Genomic DNA, 20,919 nt, shown 5'->3' on the forward strand with positions numbered 1-20,919 from the left:
GCAACACTCCTAACTCCAGCCAGCTGTGTCACTGAGTGAGCTTTCAGTCCAGGCAACATATCTCTACCACTCAATACTGTTACCAGTTCAATACATGGGGCCACCAAGAGCCCCACCTGTACCCATCTTCTCAGAACTCCAAGATTGTTTCTTTGCTGTTCTCTCTGTCTAGAAAAATGCACTTCCCCTAATTCCTCTGCAAATCCCCCTGTTTTAAGACTTTAATCAAATGCTCCTCTAAATGTGTGAAGCCTCTCCCCATTTTCCTAGGAGTACCTTACTCGCTCCTCTGAGCTCATGTGGTCTTGGGCCCTAACTCTATAAGAGCAGTTAGCAATTTAAAATGCAGTTTTTACCTCTGCAGTTCTTTTCTTTTAACCACAAACTTAATTATAATCTCCTTTGGGTACCAATTAAGGATTTGTATTTACTTGTGTGACCTTAGCACTCATCATTGTATGTGCCTGCCACATAATGATAATAAAGGTTTGTTGAATGAATAATGAAATGGAATGATTACTCTGTTTTGGAAAGGAAAGCTGTTCTTAGTAAGGTGCAGGGGCAAAAATGAAAAGGGAAAGAAAAGAAGTTACAGTGGATTTGTCATGACTTTTCAATGGAAATATAAGATACTAAAGGCCCGATGCATGAAATTTGTGCATGGGTAGGATCCCTAGGCCTGGCTGGCGATCAGGGCCGCTTTGGCTGGCCTGGGGCCTGCGGGCTGGGGGAAGCTCCTGCATTGAGCGTCTGCCCCCTGGTGGTCAGTGCGTGTCATAGCAACCGGCTGTTCGGTTGATTTGCATATTAGCCTTTTATTATATAGGACTAGAGGCCCTTCGTGCATTCGCGGGGGGGTAGGGGGGGAGGAGGTCCCTCAGTCCGTCCTGCACCCTCTCACAGTCTGGGAGCCCTCAGGGGATGTCTGACTGATGGCTTAGGAAGGAGCGGGACTAAGCTGTCAGTCAGACATCCTTAGCACTGCCGTGGAGGTGGGAGAGGCTCCCGCCACTGCTGCTGTGCTCATCAGCTATGAGCCCAGCTTCTGGCTGAGTGGCGCTCCCCCTGTGGGAGCGCACTGACCACCAGGGGACAGCTCCTGCATTGAGTGTCCGCCCTCTGGTGGTCAATGCATGTCATAGTGACTGGTTGTTCTGCCGTTTGGTCAATTTGCGTATTAGCCTTTTATTATATAGGACTAGAGGCCCAGTGCACGAATTCGTGCACCAGTGGGGGGTCCCTTGACCTGGCTTGTAGGATCAGGGTGAAACTGGCTCTCTGATATCCCCCAAGGGGTCCCGGATTGCGAGAGGGCGCAGGCCAAGCTGAGGGACCCAACTGGTGCATGATTGGGGCCGGGGAGGGATGCATGAAGTTGGTCAGCCAGGGAGGGGCCACGGGAGGGTTCCAGGGCTTGTCCAGCCCATCTTGCTCAGTCCCAATTGGCCAGACCCCAGCAGCAAGCTAACCTATCGGTTGAAGCGTCTGCCCCCTGGTGGTCAGTGCATGTCATAGTGAGTGGTTGAGCAGCCTTAACATATCATTAGCATATTACACTTTGATTGGTTGAATGGACGATTGGACGGCCAGAGACTTAGCATATTAGGCTTTTATTATATAGGATTGCCAAATAATAAAAGAGAATTATTTTAGTCAATCCTTGCAATCTCCATCTTTAGACCTAAAGAGATGAAATTTTCATGGGCATGTTTATTCAAGCTCATGCATTAGCCAATTATGGTTCTCTGTTCCAATGAAACGATCAAATTTTAAAAAGTAAAAATGGTACATGTACTTATTTACTATCAATTATTGAACATCACTGGTTTTTCTCAGTCTAAATAGTTCATACATACTGTGTCAAAAATTTTTATTTTTAGAAGTCCTATGTTAAGCTCACAAAGTATTTAGTTGGTAAAATATCTGTTTGTTTCTACTTACTTACCTAATAATGAGAAAATATTTTTTCCTTTGAGATGTAAAAGGTACTAAAGTCAATCTGACAGCCATATTCGGTCTCTCCTTACAATTGCATATTTTTGGGTTGCTATAATTCAAGGTATCACACGTGCCCCTTAATTCAAATATTTGCTATATGTGCAGTATCCCTTAATATGGCATTTATTGCAGCTGCTGAAAATCTTTTAGAATCCTACCATGTGGAAGCAAGCAGAGTCTTCAACTGGTAAGAAACCTTGGCTAGCAACCCTAATACTGTTCTCGGGTTGCTGTAAACTTCGTTCTCAAGTGCAGACACCTAGACACATGGTTGGAATGTTCTCTCCTCATCAGTTCTTTCCTTAAGACTGCAATTTCCTTCCTGGGTGAGGATAGTGGGTAAGGATTCAGTGTCTATGGCTCTTTGAAAAGGAACTTCATGAAGTCCTGATCTTTTATAAATAACCAAACCTAAATTAACCTGGTGCTGAACAATGTTTTTATTCCTCTTTATGGCAAATGAGGAACTGGCCTTTTGACCTGCTCCATTAGTAAACTAATGTTTGTTAGTTTACTCTAGAATTGTAAACCAGGTGACTTAAAAAAATCAAATTGGAAGAGCAAATCTTTTTAAAAATCTGTTTAGGGGAAAAGAGGATCAATTTGAATCAACAGTTCTCAACGAGGGCCAATTCCCTCTGCAACTCCCAGGGATATTTGTTAGTATCTGAAGGTGCTTTTGGTTGGCACAATCAGTAAGGTGTTACTGGCATTTAGTGCATAGAGAAATCCACATTCATCTAATTGTTGTTCTCCCACAATTAATGGATCAATTTTCCTCTGGCTGCTTTCAATATATTTTTATCTTTAATTTTCGATGTGATTATAATGTGTCTGGGTATGGACTTCTTTGGATTCATCTAGTTTGGGTTTTTGCTGACACCTTGAATATGTAGGTTTATTTTATTTGCCAAATTTGGGAAGTTTTCTTGCAGTTACTTTTTCAATATTTTTTTTCTGCACACACTCTTTCTCCTCTCCCTCTCCTTGAGGAACTCTGCTGACATAAATGTCAGACTTTTGGGATTGTCCCAAAGGTTACTGAGGCACTAATTATTATTTTCAATCTTTTTTTCCTCTGTTGTTCAGTTTGGATAATTTCTATCTTTACGATCAACAGAATTTCATCAGACTCTTCCTTCTGTTATCTCCATTCTGCTATGGAACCCATTTGTTGAGTTGTGTTTGTTTTTTCTTTTCATTTTGATCACTGTATTTTTCAGTTCTAAAATTTCCATTTGTTTATATCTTCTATTTCTTTGATGAGACTTTCTGTCTTCCCATTCATTTCAAGAGTGCTTGCCCTTACTTCTTGGAACATTTTTTATCATGGTTTTTATAATGGTCCTTTTTAGATAATTCCAACGTTTATGTCATTCAGAATTGGTGTCTGTTGCTCGTCTTCTCCCACGTGAGTTGAGGTTTTCCTGGTTCTTTGTATACTGAGTACTCTTGGATTGTATTCAGATATTTTGAAGATTATGTTTTGAGAATCTAGGTCTTGTTTAAACCTTATGTAGAATGTTGATATTTTTGTTTTATCAGGAAATCAACCTAGTTGGATTCCTGGATGCAAATTCTGACCAGCCTTTGATGGGTTGTGGTTTTTATGTCAAGTCTGTTTCTAACACTACTTGGATCAGTCCTGCATATGTACCAACCTGTGGCCAGTTTAAAACCCACGCAATGGTCTATCCCTTAGTTCAGTTCTCCAGATCATGGGTAGGTATACTGCTAAAGATCAGACCCAACCTGTACAGCTCAGGGGTGAGCCCAGGAGTTAGAAAGAACTTTATGGACTTGCTTTTTAAATCTTCACCCTCTCTGTAATCTCCCTAGTACTTTTGGGTTTCGTGGGACAACCCTTTTCTGACTTCTCTCTTTTTTAGGAAGTAGACAGCACATAACAGTGTTGCTTAAATCCAGCCCTGTCAACACCGGGTCTTGCTAAAATGCCTTGAACTTTCTGTTATGTGGATCACACTCATCTCTGATTTCTAATATAGCCGTAAGTATTCACTATTTATTCATTCGATAAGTATTTACTGAGCATCACTATGAGCCAGTCACTGTTTCAGTGCACAAGACGAGGTCCCTTCCCTCAGGAACTTACATCTAATTTGAGGGGAAATAGCAAGTGAACAACCATTAAATAAATATACACTATGTCAGAAAGGAATAAGTGCTGTAGAGGAAACTAAAGATAGAAAAAGGAGACAGGGTTATAGACTTCAACTCAGAGTGAGGTGGGATCCAATAGAGTGAGCAAAGGAGTACTAGCATCTGCTTGAAGTTAAAGGGACTGTTCCAGCTTTTCCTATTTATATATTTGATTAGTCATTTCAAAGACAACTTGGGAGGAAAGGCAGTGGGGGCCCATGTGCAAACTGCCACCTCGCTCAGAAGTTCCCTGATACGATGTTTTTCCCCCTTCATTTTAATCATCCTAACACTACATACACCATGCATAGTTTTCAAGTGTGCCTGGAGAACAGGCTAATTCTCCATTAATAAAAAGCATTTGGGGCTGAGTTAGTTAATGGGTATAGTTTCCCCACTTCTTTACAGTAAAGACTGACTGGTATACTCCGCCAAGTTTTTAGTTTACAATAAATAATTGTTTCCTTGTATGTCTTATACAATATGTTCAATATAAAATACCAGATAAACAAACAGAAGAAAATTAAAATAACAGAGATATCCCTTTAAAATAATTTTGGCCCATATACTTCTAGATTTTTCTTTTTTACCATAAATAAGTTTCAAGTGCTTTTAGACAACTATTCTCAATGTAATTATGTATTCAGCTACTAACATGAGTGTCAGTACTGCCACATTATGTTGCATGACAAAATGTCGACTTACCTGACATCAGGTTTTAAAAAATGATAGCACTTTCCAAGGCGACACACATATATCATCTGCTTAGTGTCCCCTGTAAGTCTTTAATAACGCTTCAGAACCAACAGTGCATGCTCTTATCTAGTCGCCCACCAGCTCATTTATGCCCAGGTGAGCCACGCATGTCCTGCTGTCACTAAGCCATAGAGGTAACAATGCAAATATAAGAGCAGCAGCACCAACAACTGCTATTTATTAAGCACTTACTATGTGCCAGCCATCCTGGTAAGCAATTCATAAACACAAAGTAAAAATAGTTTCTAAAATATTTCAGGAGCCTACAACATTGTAAGACATGAGTGTGGTTTTGATTTATTTCTAGAGAAATGAGCTAGTCATAGGATCAATAAAACTCAAGAACCGGCTAGCAGTGTTAGCTCGAACTATTCTCACTTATTTTTCCAGGCCCCATCAATAATTAAGCTGTCTCTGGAGGCCACCAGCATACCATTTAATTCTTCTGCTCCCCTGCACTAAAATGCTTTGGAAAAGTTCCTCCTGTTATATTATTTACTACGGTTGCATCAGCATACTAACTCACACTGCCTAGCTCTCTGCTGAAATAATAAAATAGTCACTTTATTTGTTCAGAGGATAGATACTCATTGGTAAATCACAGCCATGACCAAATTTATTCCAGCAAGGCAAAAGGTAAGAATTTCATCAAAAGCATGAAATTCTAATGCTACCCTCTGACCTAATAATTCTACTTCAAGCGATGTAGCATAAAAATAAGAAAATCACAGATGTGTGAAAGATTTAGATGTCCAAACAACAGGAAAATAACTTGGCTGTGCAGATATTAAAACATTATATAGGGATGAAATATCCCATTTTAAAAGGCTGTTTCCAGACATGGGAACACTAATAATATTTTACATGAAAAGAACTGGTTCCCAAGTTATATGCAATGAAATCTCAATTTTGTAAGATACCTATAAATGTAATGTTTGCATACTACACATATGTTTATTATATAAATATTGAAAATAGATAGCCCAAAATATTTATAGTAGGTAGTGCTAATGTGGGTAATTCTTATTTCCATTTGTACAGTTTTTAGTATTTTCTAAGTTTGTATAATGACTATATGTTTATATATTAAAAAAGAAATAGGCTCTTTTTCTTTCATATATAGATTAGTAGTTTTCAAAACATATGGATCTTTCCTTCAAAATAAGGTCAGATTTAGAGATCTCAAATAGACTGGTATCATTTACTAATTTATATTAAAACATCTTTCTAAATATTAATTTATTTTAAATGATCTAATTGGAAACACAGCATTTGCCCCAGGAAATATCTTTGTTTTCTTTCTTATTGGGGTATTTAAGTAAAATATGATTGGCTTTGAGTAAAAGAAAAGGTGAATACAAATTTCAAATCTCACTAGTAAACTGTCATCCTTCCTTTCAAATTAGGCCACATAATCATCAAGACAAAAGTAGGTTAATTTGATTCCTATGAGCCTGAATCTGATAACCTATGGCAGTTATGCCTCAGTGGAGTAATTCTCAGTGGCTTGGGCCAGTCTCTGTTGCTTCGAATCCCTACTTAGAACTCAGATGACTGACAGAGTTTGCCTTATCCAGAACTATCATTCCTCAGAATTTTCGTAAGAAATAAATAGGGCCAAGACCATAGTGCCAAGACCCAATTCCCCGAAATCCCGACTTATACAGTGAGTAACATCTCTCGTTACCATCAAAAACACCAAGAATCACAGTAACTATATCTAAGTTATGTCTAAGACATATGCACAAAGACAAGAATATATACCAGTTAGCCTGGCTCTACAATTTATCTCTCTGAGCCTTTTGCTTCCTCGTCCCTGATAGATGGATTATAATATCTGTTCATTAGGCAGCTATGAGAATGCATGACACAATGTATAAAAAATGCAGAGCCCAGCCAATCAGAGAAAGACAAATATCACATGATCTCACTTATTTGTGGAATCTAATGAACAAAATGAATTGACTCACAAAATAAGACCCAAGGCATGGAGGGATGAAACAGACTGATTAACTCCGTGTGTATTTGTGTGTGTGTGTGTGTGTGTGTGTGTGTGTATGTGTGTAGTGTGTGTGTGGGGGGGGAGGGGACGAGAAGAGATAAATCAAAGAACTTATATACTTATATGCACAGCCCATGGGCACAGACAGTAGGGTGGTGAAGGCCTTGGGGCAGGGAGGTAGGGCTTGGCAGAGGGAGATAAAGGGGGGGGGGGAATGGGGGACATCTGTAATACTGTCAACAATAAAAATCTATATATGTATTTTAAAAAGTGCAGAGCACAGTGGTCAGTGTACGGTTAAAATTCAGTAAGTGGTAGCATGCAGATAGCATTGTTATTGGTGAAAAGCAAAATAAATTATACTTGTACACATATTTATGCAAACCAAGGAAAGATAAAAACATTAATAATCTGAAAACAATCCACGGGGAAATGACAGGCTTCAAGATAATTGAAAACACACAGAGATAATGTAACATTCAAATACTACCACTTTATGTTGCTCCCTCTAAACTACATACTTCTATTAACATTCGTAAAATTGGTAAATGAGATCATGTGATAAGGTGCTTAAATAAAGTGATTACTGCAAGCTGGCTGCAGTCTTTCTTGTAACTGTGACTGCTGACATGAATTACTTCGTGTGTGTGTAGCACATGAACTGCACATTTTCTGGCCGTGGCACCAAACCAGATGCAGAACACTCTCTTTTCTTCAGCATGAGTCATGGAAAGAAAGCAGCAAAGTCTCATCACGCCAGGAGGCAGGGCTGGAAAACTGGGCAGGAGGCACCCCATTAATCCTGGTTCTTGGGAGAGAAGGGAGAGCTGATAATGAAACAAACCCCTGTGTACAAGGAGTCTCCAATTTCTGATCTTCTCCTAAAATGGCAAAGCAGAACCTGAGAGTGTAAAAGCAGAATCCCGCCCTGTCCGTACATAATGAAGAGTCTGGAACTGAATAACTATTTTCGTTGAATGAATCAAGAAATCAATGAAGCCTCAAAGTTCAGTCTCCCCCTGTGAAACAGCTTTGGGGGAAACTGAGAGGCAGTGGGGGTTGTTGGCCAACAGGTTTTCATTAGGCTAGTCTCTGATTTCCCACTAATTGTTGAAATGTGAGGCCCAAAATTTTAATTCATCTACAAGCAAGGAAGTTGTGAGGGCAGTTCTCAGAGTCCAATTACAAATATGGTTTGGAACATCATAATGTAAGTGATATACCAATACCCTATGATGACCTGGATGTGATTATCACAGGGGGTTGTCTCTCCTTAGAATGAGGACACACTTAGTATAATGTCTAGTGTAACCTCACATTACATAATTATTGCTGGTGTATGGACGTGTGCACAATAGATATAATAATAAAGATAATAGCTAGAAGTTAGTTAGGATGTATTAAGTCCAGACACTGGGCTAAGTGGCTTCTCATGTATGATCCATAAGTCTTCCATACAATTATCTGAAATAAGTTATTATATCTACTTTATACTTGTGGAAACTGAGGCTTAAGAGGTTTATGAATACTTCCAAGTCCACATAGCTACTAATCAGCAAAGCTAAGACTCACACCCACAATATCTGACTTCAAAGTCTACAAGATGAATCGCTATGTTATTCTGATCAACAAGCTTTACGTACAACTCTACAGGTCTAAATCTGAAATAATCGATATTTAAATAACTGGGTAATGCTTTTGTTTTTAAAAAGCTTCATTTTTGCCTTAACTGGTTTGGCTCAATGGATTGAAGGGTCTCAGGTTCAATTCCAGCCTAGGGCACATGCCCGGGTTGTGGGCTCGATCCCCAGTGTGGAGCGTGCAGGAGGCAGCCAATCAATGATTCTCTCTCATCATTGATGTTTCTCTCTCCCTCTCCCTCTCTCTTCCTCTCTGAAATCAATAAAGAAATCCTATATAATAAAAGCCTAATATGCAAATCGACCGAATGGCAGAACAACCAGGGGAACGATCCATCGCTATGACGTGCACTAACCATCAAGGGGTAGACCAGGGGTCCTCAAACTACGGCCCGTGGGCCACATGCAAATACAAATATTGTATTTGCTCCCGTTTTGTTTTTTTACTTCAAAATAAGATATGTGCAGTGTGCATAGGAATTTGTTCATAGTTTTTTTTTTAAACTATAGTCTGGCCCTCCAACGGTCTAAGGGACAGTGAACTGGCCCCCTGTTTAAAAAGTTTGAGGACCCCTGGGGTAGACGCTCAACACAGGAGCTGCCCCCAGCCCGCAAGCCCCAGGCCAGACAAGGTGGGGGCCAGTCGGGTCCCTCCAATCACCCCGCCAGTCACCCCACAGATCAGCCCTGATCGCCGGCCAGGCCTAGGGACCCTACCTGTGCATGAATTTCATGCACTGGGCCTCTAGTGTATATATATGTGTGTGTGTGTATATATATATTAAATAAATAAATTCTTTTAAAAAAGCTTCCCTTTTTCTTTTGAAAACCTTCTGGCAAGTGGAGGCAACTATTTCTACAACTGATTTTGATGTAATTAAACTGTAAGTCTTGAAGCTGTTCCCTATACCTATGCATAGAATTAGGTATTCCTATCTGTGCCTTCTTGATTATTATACTCATTTGGCCCCCAAAACACTCCCAGAATGATGTGCTCTGAACTCTTATTTGACTCTACAGTTTGGTAAAGGATTCGCTCTGACTGAACTGAATAAGATATAAGAGGCTGAACCCAGCATCTAGCCGGAGATCCATGAAGATTTTTGGGAAATGAGGAAGTCTTAAATCCTTTCCCAAGAAGAACAGCATTGTGCTCACTGAGGACTCCACAGCAGTTCTAAAGGTCACTTCCGACGGGATCTGACAAGTTCTCTAAGTCTGACAGAACCACATGCTGGAAGAAGAACTGGAAAAGGGGAAGGCTGGTGATGAGTTTGCTTTTTAACCTAAAGGGACCTGAAGATCTGGGGACTTGATAGGTAGGGTTCTGCCTTCCTGCTCTGCCAGAAGACAGATGTGTCCGCAGGGGCTGACCTGGCTCTTCAGTGACCTCCAGTCCTTCTCTTTTGCCCTCCGCCTCCCTTTCTTCCTTTTCCATCAGTAATAGACATGGGAAGGTGTGTGTGTAGTCTGCTGGGTTTACTTGAGAAAGGTAGCATTTGATATCTGTAATTGTAATGACTACTAACTTCCCAGCGGTTAGCAATGGTCAGGAGAAGGCCATTCACCCACTAAGTGCCAAAGGAACCAGGAGTCTATCAATCCGCAGTCCCCAGGACCGTAATTCTTTTGACTCCCAGAGGATAAGAAGAGACTTCTAGGTAGCAAACAAGAAGAGTGTGTGTGTGTTGACTATACGTCCTTCAGACCTTTTCTTCAAGAGCCGGAAACTGATTCTCACAACTACTGGGAATACTGGCTGCTGGCTGTTGAGACTCACAGCTGATCCCTCTCTAGGACCTACCCTCCACAAAAGGGAGTTGCCTCACCCCAGGATTACTTAGCTCTTCCCCTAGGCAGCTCAAATCCAATGATGCAAAACAAAGACGAGGCCCTCTGCCTGGATATGGGACAAAAAATGAGACAATCCCCCAAGGACCACCCCAGATCCAGCACTTCCATAGGCTCAGCCTCTGCCCAGTGCTCCCTCCCCTTCCTCAGAGAGTGGGCCTCTGGAATCACCTCCAGAGCTCATACAGCAAATACGCAGCAGAGCTGGCGTTCACATCCAAATCCATGCGTCTCTCAGCTCTAGGTTTCTATTGACTTTATCAAGGCCTTGACTTTGATTTTCAAAATACAAATCCTAACACCTTAGCAAGACATACAAAGTCCCTTTTTATATGAACGTCCTTTCTAGCCTCACATCCCATCAGTCATGTCCATACAATCTCTGGTCCAGTCACATCACACTCTTTCCTTTCCCAGGACATGCCACGCTCTTGCTTTCCCGGGAACAGGTCACTGTCCTTGTCTGCTTGACCACCACCTCCTTCTCCCACAGACCTCACGGCCAGTGTGTCCTTCCCTGCGAAGAACTTCCTTCCAGCCCCACAGTCGAGCATCCCTTTAGCAGGGGAGCTGCTCATTATGGTAATGGGTTCCCCGCAGGCAGAGACATGTCTTTTAACTCTGCTTCCCCAGCCAGACATTTTAAAGATGTTTAGTTAAATGGATAAATAAATGAGGACTAGTTTTTTCTTCATCTATAGAGCCTCTCCAAGACCTAATGCCATCTCCTGCTCCTAGAAGATGCTCAAAAACAAAAACAAAAACCAAACATTGACCAAATGAGGTCTTGGCTGAAAGGGCTGATGCAGGAGAAATTTCCTTCACTCTCATGGCTCAGTCTAAACTATTTGTTTTAAATCTCTACTTTTAAAGATGCACGGGATATTCTTGTAATTAATTAATATTGTCTTGTTACATTTTTCACATTTCTCCTTTGTTTGAAACATCTCCCCCCGCCCCCCAAATTACTAGAGCAAAAGAGGACTTGGAGTTGGCTAAGTTACATTTCTAGGTCAGAACTGAAATCTACTGTGGATACATCAAACATGACTAAGAAGTTTTCCAGCTGGCCTGCCTAACACTGCATCTTTGTTCTACGGGCCCCTTTGAAACATAAATATGCCATTAATCCACAAGTTGGTTCTTTCCCCACTTTCTGAAACTAATAATTACTTACTGAATAGAGGTACAGATATTGGTATAGGCAACCGCACCCCTAGTACAAAGCTGAGGTGGGGGTGGGGGTGGGGGCGAACCCTTGTCTTACAAACATACAAACTGAAAGCTAGTCTAACTGGGCAAGTGGCTGCATTCTCTCCAAAGGAAATGGTCCAATTTTGCCCTTGTTCTCAACAAAAATGTCCAAATTAAAAAAACAACAACAAACTGCTGAGAGCTGGCTGGGACTAGTAGTAATGATAAGAAGACTTAAAAGTCCAGTTTCTTCTTCCTTTTTAATGGATTTGGGAAGGAGGGAGCTCGTTGGCATGCAAGGGACAGAATTTTCTGTGCTCTGTGGAATTTTTTTCATGTCACTCCATCACCGCCTCCACTGCTGGCCACGTTTTCCTGAGAGGGCAGCACATCTGGTTATCTCGTTCTTCACAAGTCTCTGACCAGGCGTGAGCCCCAAACACCGAATCGGAAGCTCTTCCTCTCGGGTTTGGTTTTTCCTAACTGCAGGCAGCCCGTCTCTAAGGACAGAGGTGCAACTGGCAGACACTCCTCATTTCAAAAATTTGCTCGCATTGTTCAGTCACAGATTCAGTGATTTAACTCTACAAGTAGGCTTGCTCAGGCTTCACTTTTCATTAGGATATGAACACATTTATTTTTTTTTACCTAATATTTCTTGAGCCCCGTTAAGGAATCAAGGCACCAGCCCCTTCTCAGTTGTGGCTACAGGCAGAGCGGTTATGGGAGAGCACAGTATGGCAGGATGGACGGAGGGTACCTTTTTAAACATCCTGGTGGAATCCTCGCTGATCTGCATGAAGCGCATAATCACGTTGTTCAGGTAGATGTCACTCAAGGTTGCGTGGTCTTTGCTTTCTCTCCTCACTTGGTTCAGGAGCAAATACCAGCAGTTCACTGGAGACAACAAGTTCTGGTCTTTCCTACGAAGTGAAGAAAGACAGGATTACCATCCATTTCAAAGCTGCCCCAGTCAGTTGAGGAAGACACCAAGGCAAACCAGGAGCCACGCGAGACAGGTTTGGTCACTGTTCTTTTACACTGGGTATTGCTCATATCAGGGCACTCCACAGCCAGCAGAGCAGCCTCCCGGGCCGTGATGGCACAGAGCCAGCGCTTTCCTGGGCTTGAAGAAAAAACTTGGACCAAGAACATGGGTCAAAACATACTCTCCCAACAAGTGCCATAGGACCCTACCATACAGGGCGCTCAGGCAGGCCTTCGGCTTTAAAGCCTCCATTGAAGAAAGCAGTTCATGTTTACATAAAAATCTATAGACTACTGTCTCCCAGACAGACTGTGGTTTGCCCCTGCACACAAAGTCTGCTTTGACTGTTCAGGCTGTTGTTGGAAAAGAGATTTGGCTAGGTATGCTTTCCAGGGAACATAAATGTGAGGGTGATTTATTAACCCCCCGATACATAACCTCCAGCCTCCCAAAAAGAGCCAGAACTTTATAGTATTGTCTAAAGGCTCGTGAACAGAACCACAAAGTTTGCTGGCTTATAACTTGTCACACGTCCTGTTTAAACAGCTTCAGCTTTCTAACTCCTCCTTGTTTATTCTAGATAATGAAGCTAAAAGTAAAATATAAACCACGAAAGAATACTTGTAAAAAATCTTAAAGAAAAACTCTGAACAAAAAGAGTGACCCACATGTAATACCTTAATCAATAAAGAAATTTAAAAAAAAAAAAAAGGTTGACCCACTAGGATGTTGCTGCTTAAAAAAATAAAATCAAAGTACCACCACGTTTATGTGTTTGTTTTTTTGCTTTGTTTTGTTTTGACATTAAAATCTAACTGTAAAATGGCAAAATGGCATAGAATGTTTACCCTAACTCAGGGACATAAGTGCCCTTTTATCAAACATGTTATCCTCCTATTATTCATGATCATTGATAACTCTGAATATTAATTCAGTTAGGAAATAAATCATTAAGTCAGCTCTTTCTGTTAATAATCCCCTCAGACTCAGGATTGAACACTGCATTAATTCAGAACCATCTCTAGAAAAAAGACGAAGTAGAACATAGAGGTAAGAATGGGTGTAGGGAAAGAAACCCCTAATCCAGGTTCTTAGTACTTGCACCCCCAAGAGAGGCCACCCATTTTCAGCTGGCACACTGAGAGTCGCTCCCCACCTGGAGAACCCCGATTTTCCCTCAAAATGCTCAGGCAAAGGGCAGTGGGCCAATGGCAGACAAGGAGAGCCTTTCTACTGACAATCTCTATCGACCCAGCCAAGAGGGAAATGTTACCTCATCATATTAATTTCTATGTATACTCTTTATGTTGAAGAACATTTGAGGACATTTCATACTTTTCTTTTGTTTCCTCAATGCCCTGCCTATAGTAAGCTTTAAATATTATTTCATTCATTGAATAAATACTTGGCATTGCCTTAACAATAATAGTAGTAATAACAACAATAGCAGCTATCTACACTAATAAAAGACAAACATGCACATTGACCGTACCTTCGCTACACCTAAAGCCACACCCACCAGCCAATCAGAGCAACTATGTGCAAATTAACTCAACCAAGATGGCGGCCTGCAGCCACAGACCTGGAGCAAGCAGGAGGCTTGGTTGCCCCAATGATGGAGGAAGCCAAGCTTCCCGCTTGCCGCGGCCTGGCTCTGAGCTCCACTCAAAGCAACAAAGTTTCAATTGTAGAAGGTAAATAAACCCCAGATACCTGCTTTCAGCTGGCCATGGCCACAGAGCTGGAGCAAGCAGGAGGCTTCCCTCCCGCCTGCCCTGGCTGGCTCTGAGCTCCTCTCAAGGCTACAAAGTTTCAATTATAGAAGGTAAATAAATCCCAGAATAAAAAACGAAAAAGAAAAAAAGGAGAGACTGGGAGCTTCCGTCACCGGGGGGCTTGGCCAGCCTGAAAATGGCCCTCAGCCCCTCACCCAGACTGGCCAGGCACCCCAGTAGGGACCCCCACCCTGAAGGGAGTGTGACCAGCCTGCAAACACCCATCAGCCCCTCACCCAGGCTGGCCAGACACCCCAGCGGGACCCCCACCCTGATCCGGGACACCCTTCAGGGCAAATCAGCTGGCTCCCACCCATGCACCAGGCCTCTAACCCAGCCGTGGGCAAACTACGGCCGGCGGGCCAGATCCGGCCCGTTTGAAATGAATAAAAATAAAAAAAAAAGAGACCGTACCCTTTTATGTAATGATGTTTACTTTGAATTTATATTAGTTCACACAAACACTCCATCCATGCTTTTGTTCCGGCCCTCCGGTCCAGTTTAAGAACCCATTGTGGCCCTCGAGTCAAAAAGTTTGCCCACCCCTGCTCTAACCTATAAAATAAAAGGGTAATATGCAAACTGACACTAACAGCAGAACGACTGGGAATGGCTGGTCACTATGACACACACTGAGCACCAGGGGGCAAACGCTCAATGTAGGAGCTGCCCCCCGGTAGTCAGTGCGCTCCCACAGGGGGAGCTCTACTCAGCCACAAGCCAGGCTGAAGGCTGCCAGTACAGCGGTGGTGGTGGGAGCCTCTCCCGCCTCCTCACCAGCTTAGGCCTGCTCCCCGCTGGCAAGTGGACATCCCCCGAGGGCTGCCGGGCTGCCAGAGGGATGTCTGACTGCCAGCTTGGGCCTGGTCCCCCAGGGAGCGGGCCTAAGCCAGCAGGTGGACATCCTCCGAGGGGTCCCAGACTGCAAGAGGGCATAGGCCGGGCTGAGGGACACCCCTCCCCGAGTGCACAAATTTTTGTGCACCGGGCCTCTAGTCTATATTATAAAAGGCCAGTGGCCGTAATACTGTAACACTGTAACACTGTAACAACCAAATGACCGGTCACCAGGAGGTGCATGGTGCACCTCTTGGTCCCTCCCCCCGGCCCGTGAGCTGCTCATGGCAGCGGGGCGGGGCTTGCAGCTCATGCGGTGCAGCAGGGCTCGGGGCTCTCGCAGTGGGGAGCACGGAGGCGCTCATGGCGGGGAACTCAGAGGGGCTCGCAGCTCGTGTGGCGAGGTGGGGCAGGGCTCGCGGCTTGTGCGGCAGCTCGCAGCAGCAAGCTACTCGCACACCAGCCGGCACCCACCCATGGCCCCCACCCATGGCCAGCAGGTCTGGGGTCCCGCCAGCGTGGCGGGTCTGTGTCTCGCATGATTTTGCGCACTGGGCCTCTAGTCATTTACTAAGCACCTACTGTAAGAAGCAGCTCACACGTCAAGAGCATGGAATATGGCTCTGGCTGGTTTGGCTCAGCAGTTTGAGCACCTACCCACACACGGAAGGGTCACCAGTTTGATTCCTGGTCAAGAGCATGTACCTGAGCTGCAGGTTTGAGCCTTGGTCCCAGTCAGGGTGCGTGCCGGAGGAACCAATCAAAGTGTCTCTCTCTCATTGATGTTTCTCTCTTTTTTCTCCCTCCCTTCCTCTCTCTCTAAAAATCAATGGGAAAAATACCCTCTGGTGAGGATTAACAACAAAACAAAAAAAGAAAGCATGGAATATGGATCTACACTATCCAGGTCAGCGATCGCCAACTGGTGGTCTGTGAGGTCTGAAAGGTTGGTGACCGCTGGTCCAGGTTTAGGTCCCAGAACTACCACTTACTAGCTATATGATCTTAGCCAAAATATGTAACATCTCTGTGTCACCAGTACTTCATTTGCAGAATGGATAAAATAACAGGACTTATTTGGGGGATTATTTGCTTCCTAAAATGCCTTAGTTCTATAGTAAGTGTTATATGAAGCTAGCTCTTTTTATCCAGGGACTGATCTGAAGACTTTACACAGACTAACTCTACTGGATCCTTACACTACCATTTAAGGCAGAGATTCTTTCTGCCCCCTCTATCAATGACAGAACTCGAGCTTAGCAAGGTGCAGGGATGTGCTGAAGACCAACGCTGGTGTCAGAGACTTTCAACCGGGAAGACTGATCCAACTCATGGTCTTTGCACTATACAGGGGCAATGTTAGGCCAAGATCTACACCAGCGGTTTTCCACCTTTTTCATCTCATGGCACACGTGAACTAATTACTAAAACTCTGCGGCACACCAACACAATAGGTATCATTCTGATTCATTCACACAGGACAGCTGGTTGGTTGTTCTCATTTCTAAAAATTTGACAACCTAAGATCAATGCCCCTGACTAAACAGTCAGGTTTTGCATGTTTTTAAATTCTTGTGGCATACCAGTTGAAAATCTCTGTCTACACTATAAACATCCCCACACTGAATAGGAGCTAGACTCCAAAGTCCAGCTTAAATGATGGATCAAGTTACAGTGCTAAATATTTAATGTTTGCTTGGTGAAGAGAGGAAAAATATTGTGTGCAGACCCTATGCCAGCTATCAATCATATCAAGAACTTTGTGTCTCATTTAATGGTCATAAAGTCTCAATGTATAAGTTAGAAGAAAAAAAAGACTCAGAGAGTTAAGCAACTTTACCAAAGGCACACAGTAGAGTCAGCATATCATATGAGGCCTATATGACTACCTGCCCCCAAGTTTTATTGACATATAATTACCATACACCACTGTATAAGTTTAAGGTTTATAGCACAGTGGCTCGACTTACATATACTGTAAAATGAACCTGTCTGACTCCTTAATAAAGACTGTCTGAGTTTTTCCTAATCCTAGTTCATCCTTTCAGTAGACATTATCCATCTATCTTCAGTCCCATATTTATTCAAAAATAAATGTACTCCAGTCAATGAAAATTCCAAGTTGCTTACTTTTTGAAGAAAACTAGTGAACAAACCAGGAGAAACAAAAGTGACAGCTCTCTACTGAGGTGTCAGACTAAGGTGCCTATTTTCAGTTGATAACTCATTACCCAGGACAGCACACAGAAGGTGTCATTCAAAAATATTTACTGAGCCCTTGCTGGTGAGGCTCAGCTGGCTGGAGGGCGTTGGTTCGATTCCTGGTCAGGGCACATGCCGGGGTTTAGGGCTTGATCCCTGGTAGGGAATGTGCAGAGGGCAGCTGATGGATGTTTCCCTCTCACACCGATACTTCTCTCTCTCCGTCTCCCTTCCTCTCTCTCTAAAAATCAATTTTAAAAATTTTACTGAATGGATGAATGAGCTGTCTTCTTTGCATTCACTTCAAAAAAGGACAGTTACTATAAATGTGAATGCAGTACTGGCTCCAGTCTCCTCTTTCTAGCTCTAGTCTCTGTCAGGTATATTTGACATTTGTTTGCCCTGGAAACCATCACTAAAATTTATTTCTATTCTGGCTCAACACATCCAAAGGGGGGGAGGGGGGGAGGTATTCCCTATGTGGAGTAGTTTTTCATTTGCTTCTGCAAAAGTAGCCCAGGGACATTTTCTGCCCAACTTTTTATGTACGATCTAAAGCCACAGAGGGGTGTAAAATGGAACTGCAAGCCCATGGTGAAGGCAAAGACAGGCATCTCTGAATCACTCTCCAATCCTGAGCCAGCTGAGCAGACAGGCCTTGTTGTTGCCTGGTGTGTGTGTGTGTGGGGGGGGGGGGGAGGGGGGCAGATTTATGGTTTTCTGTTTTATCATTTCACTGAGATAGTTTTACTGGTCCTGATTTTAGGCTGGGATACAATGTGATAAGCTTGGTGGTGGGGAAGCCCTCAGTTCCAACTCTTTGCCTTGTTGGGCCTCATCTTCTATCCTCATCTTTAGTGGGACTAAAGAGCGGTTACAGGCCGACCTGTGTGGCTCAGTGGTTGAGCACTGACTCATGAACCAGGAGGTCATGATTCAATTTCCGGTCAGGGCACATGCCCAGGTTGTGGACTCGATTCCTGGTGTGGGGTGTGCAGGAGGCAGCGGCTTGAGGATTCTCTCTCATCATTGTTTGTATCTCTCTCCCTCTTCCTTCCTCTCTGAAATCAATAAAAATATATTAAAAAGATAAAAAAAGTGGATACAACTGCCAATTTGGTTTTTAGTTCCCTTTTCTTTTTCTGGCCCCTGGAAATTTCCCTTACTTTCCTATGTTTTGGTTATACATTTAAAAGAATGTCTATTATATTTTAAGCAGAATTTCTGGGAGTTTTGTGGCAGAGTATTTGTCAGATTACCTAGTCCCTGCATTTCCAGAAATGAAAGGCTGTGCTGCCTGCTTCGTGCCTCCTGAACAAGTCTGTTTCTCCCTGAAGTGCTGCTCATTCTTGCCCCTGCTGCGCTCCCCCCACACACTCCCCTCCCCCCCACCCACACACACGGTCTCCCTCTCTTAACTAATAGCGTCCTCCAGTGCACAATCCAATCTCCGGTTCTTGTTATTTTAGAAAGCAGGTCTGAGCTGGTCATCCTGCTACTTAAAACTCCCCGAAGGCTTCTCATGCCCTCAGGATGAAATCCAAACTGTTGAGTATGATCTACTCCAGATCTGGCACAATGTACACTTGTAACCACCGGGCTACTTTCTGTTCTCAAAGCTGTCCCGCCCCCCTCACCCCCACCCCACCGCACCCCCACCCCGTCCCTTATACACGATGTTCCTCTTGCCTGGAACAGCCTGCTCCAGCCTCTGACATGCCACCTAGTCCCTCAGGTCCTCACTATGTATTACTTCTTCCGGGACCTTTCCTTGACCTTCCCTTCCACCTTCACTACAGGATGGACTTCCACCAGGTGGGCCCGGCCGTCCTGTGATTACCCTGTCATAGCACTCGTATACTCTATCTGCATACTGATCTCGTTTTGTCTCTAGGATTTATTAGGAAGTAAATTCCATGACCGGAAAAACCGGTAGGTACTCTTTAAACAGATGAAGCACAATTAAGATGAAGTTTCATTACACTCAATCATAGCATATTTACAAGACCCTTGTTTTAAGTCGGTCTCAATTGCAATGACCATAAACATGATGGGGGAGAGGGGGAGGACTAAATTTAAGCAGCCCTTATTGCTTTTTTAAAATAAAAATATATATTCTTATTGATTTCAGAGAGGAAGGGAGAGGGAGAGAGATAGAAACATCAATGATGAGAGAGAATCACCGAATGACTGCCTCCTGCATGCTCATCACTGGGGACCAAGCCCGCAACCTGGGCATGTGCCCTGATTGGGAATCAAACCCTGACCTTCTGGTTCATAGGTCAATGTTCCACCACTGAGCCACGCTGGCTGGGCATTATTGCTTATTTTCATATAAAATCTCCACAGAAAGGCTGAAGTCTCTGCTTGAACAATCAGCTATTTAAAACTTGCCCATCCAAATATCCACCTGTGGTAGATATCAGCTCCTAGTTTCCTGTAATCAAGACATTTATAAAAAATATGAACTTTATGTTCTTCTTGAATATATAGTTACCCTAAAATATATATTTATTGGAAAAAGATAACTGTGAAGACAATACTACTAATTTAAAATGTGATAAACTAATGCTCATAAATGCAGACGGTTGCTTTAATCTATGGGGTTATGCCAATCAACAGCTTATGAGACAAAATGGGAAAATCTTAAAACCAACCAGGGTAGTAAAAAGGCAGGCTATGACCTTGGAAAGGTGAATCTGAGTCAAGTCTCTCTTACTTGTACTGCTGATGATCCTTAGTGCTTCTTGTTTTTGCCATGAACCTTTCTGCTAACTTCTCTAGGTTCCGAGAATATTCCGTCTCGATTTCGGCTTTTTTCCGGAAGAAATCTTGCAGGTCCTGGAGAAGCTGAACTCGCATCTCCGTTTGCTGCTCCAGGCATTTTTGTTGTTCTACCAGTTGAGCTCGAATTTCTAAAGAGAGAAGAGAATCCATCTGATGATGTCACGAATATTACTGAGGTATGCTGGTATGTGTAAGATAAAAGTAATTAATCCCATTATGCATTTAGCTCTGAACTGGACCTCTATGAGACTTGCTGTGTCCAGGTCGGTTCTTTAAATAAAGTATCTGCTGACCCTTTAAGAGAATGAGGCAAGCCTCTGGAAAGAATGTAATAAAGTTAGAACAGAAACATGGGTTACATTTGCAATGCCACAAACATGCATGGAGTCATGAGGGGGAAAAATTAAAGCCTTTCAGATAACAATTCGTAACATGTGACATCTTCGGGTAGCTGAGCACATTGTAATTTTTTCAGCAACATTTTACCTCAACTACCCCTTCTGAGTCTGAATGGCAAAGAAGTGAGCATCATTTCTCCCAGACGCTGAGCCACCACACATTTGCCAGTTGGCACATACCGACACTGACATCTGGTAATTTTTATTTAGTGCATAAATTCCTAGTTTGTAAAACACATAGCCTCAGGGTTTGTAGGGATGCTGTGCCTAAAAATAATTTCTTTCTACATCCAAATCATTCATAGCGGGGCAATCCTCGGATGCCACTTTA

At 43.0% G+C, this 20,919-nt stretch overlaps 1 protein-coding gene across 3 annotated transcripts in view; it reads right to left on the reverse strand.

The window, feature by feature from the left end:
• SRGAP1 (SLIT-ROBO Rho GTPase activating protein 1) overlaps positions 1 to 20,919 on the reverse strand; it is a 277,626-nt gene that overhangs the window by 129,674 nt on the left and 127,033 nt on the right. For all 3 annotated transcript variants that reach the window (XM_036299100.1, XM_036299101.1, XM_036299103.1), the window contains exons 2-3: positions 20,123 to 20,318; positions 12,362 to 12,524 (exon numbers count right to left, since the gene is read on the reverse strand). In XM_036299100.1, coding sequence (XP_036154993.1) covers positions 12,362 to 12,524; positions 20,123 to 20,318 — 359 coding nt within the window. The remainder of the gene's footprint in view (positions 1 to 12,361; positions 12,525 to 20,122; positions 20,319 to 20,919) is intronic.

The sequence above is a fragment of the Myotis myotis genome, unplaced genomic scaffold (assembly GCF_014108235.1).
Source record: "Myotis myotis isolate mMyoMyo1 unplaced genomic scaffold, mMyoMyo1.p scaffold_m19_p_3, whole genome shotgun sequence".
NCBI classification, from domain to species: domain Eukaryota; kingdom Metazoa; phylum Chordata; class Mammalia; order Chiroptera; family Vespertilionidae; genus Myotis; species Myotis myotis.